Source organism: Buceros rhinoceros, unplaced genomic scaffold (genome assembly GCF_000710305.1).
Source record: "Buceros rhinoceros silvestris isolate BGI_N320 unplaced genomic scaffold, ASM71030v1 scaffold46110, whole genome shotgun sequence".
Taxonomy (NCBI): Eukaryota; Metazoa; Chordata; class Aves; order Bucerotiformes; family Bucerotidae; genus Buceros; species Buceros rhinoceros.
The window spans coordinates 1,722-3,454 of NW_010389855.1; the positions used below are offsets into that span (position 1 = coordinate 1,722).

The 1,733-nt window shown below is 42.3% G+C and overlaps 1 protein-coding gene across 1 annotated transcript; it reads right to left on the reverse strand.

Moving 5' to 3' along the window:
* Window positions 1-539: 539 nt before the first annotated feature.
* LOC104492802 (SKI/DACH domain-containing protein 1-like) lies at window positions 540-1,651 on the reverse strand (the record flags this gene model as incomplete). The annotated part of the gene is made up of 1 exon (XM_010135404.1): window positions 540-1,651. A coding segment is annotated over one exon (1,112 nt), but the record flags the coding sequence as incomplete, so codon positions are not given.
* Window positions 1,652-1,733: the final 82 nt, after the last annotated feature.

The window sequence follows — 1,733 nt, forward strand, 5'->3', positions numbered from 1 at the left end:
GCTGCCACATTGAATTATAGTGAACCCTTACTGTGCAACCATGTAACTTAACAAACTTTAACTGAATTAACAGTTAGACTTCCATTTTCAAAATCTAGTGCATAAATTTAATGGCTCATTCTGATATTTATTATTCAACCTTTTGACATTTATTTGCAGCAGTTGAATTGAGGTACTGGTGCATTATTAGCATTTAAACAGTAAAGTGTTCCAGCTCTACCATAATAACTGAGTTTAACTTGAGTCTTTAGCCTGAAGTACTCTGTGGAATGTAACCAAAGAAATAAAAAAACAACCCAAATGCAACAGAACCAAACCAATTAAAAACAAAACCAAAAACAAAAACGCAAAATAAACCAAAAACCCCATTGTTGTAATGGCAAAGAAAACAGTAATCTGGTTTCTGTCTTCACAATGTGATAAAACAGGATTCCAAAAGTGTGTAAAGCATTAATGGGCTTGTACAAACCATCCTGCAGAGTTTAAAAAATGTAAGAAAGTTAAAGGTGGTTCAAGAAAATATTTTCCAAACTGTTTTATTAATTAAATTTCCTGAACTTGTGGCTAGGTGGAAGAGGTATTGCAGAACCGCCCAGCTGCCATTTCCATACAGGATGGGCCTTGTGAGGTGTTTGGGAATCCTTAGTGGTGTTTAAGGAATAAGCTGGCAACAAATCCCCATCATTGCCAATAATTAGTGATGGTGGACAGGGAAAATTTGCCATGAAATTAAATGGCCTTTTCACTGCTGATGCTACATTGCTGGCTACCCTTTTGCGTCTATTGTTAACTGTAAAATCATCCAGTGTTCCTTCATGTGTCTCAATTTTACCTGTAGGACGTGGGCTTCGAGCTGATTTCAAATTTGGTTTGACTGGAGGAGTCTGCAGTATAGGTCGCTTTCCCAAAACCAGTGTCCTGTAATTTTTTCTCACCCTTGCTCCAAATTTATACTCCCCATCCTCAGGTTTTGGAGTACCTAAAGTGCATGAGAGGACCTGACTCTGAGTCAGCGGGTTTAAGGAAGTGGTTTCTTTCTCAGTGCATGCAGAATCTTCCTTGGCTGTTAATAAAGCGTCCTGGGTATTACTCTCAGTCACACCGTAAAACTCATCCTTAGTATCATTGCACTCACACTTTAGCTTATGTGTTGTAAGGTCAGGCTCATACTCGTCGTTCGCACTGCTGTCCTCTATTTTGATTTTAATGCTGTGCAGGAATGGCAATGCCTTACTGCCTGTATCAGTGCACTGGAGCTCAGCTGCTGCTGCTGCCCCTGGAGAAGCAGCATCCTCCTCAGGATCAGTTTGTAAAGAGGGCAAATCCGTGGCAAATTCAATACAATGAGGGATTTTGGAATCTTTCTCTGAATTTGCTGCTGCTGATGAAGAATCGTTATTTAAGAACCTAGCAGCTATTGTACTGTTATCTGCACGGTGTGTAGTAGTTGCTTGAAGGCATTTCCTTGCCTCTCCGAGTATTCTTTGTTGTGGAAATGCATTGTTTGTCTTTGGGCTAGGTGAAGAGGCCCCCTTTGCAACACAGTTAATTGTTAGGTCAGTACTCTTGGCATTATTGGAAAATTCAGAGTGTGGGAATGTGATCTCGGATACCCTATCATCTCTTATCTCCGCGAAGCAGCTCCCCAGGCCTCCAGAGCAGCGCAGAGCCGGGGCAGCGGGAGCCCAGCCGGGGCGGCCCCACTCCTCCGGCAGCTCCGGCTTGACTCCGCC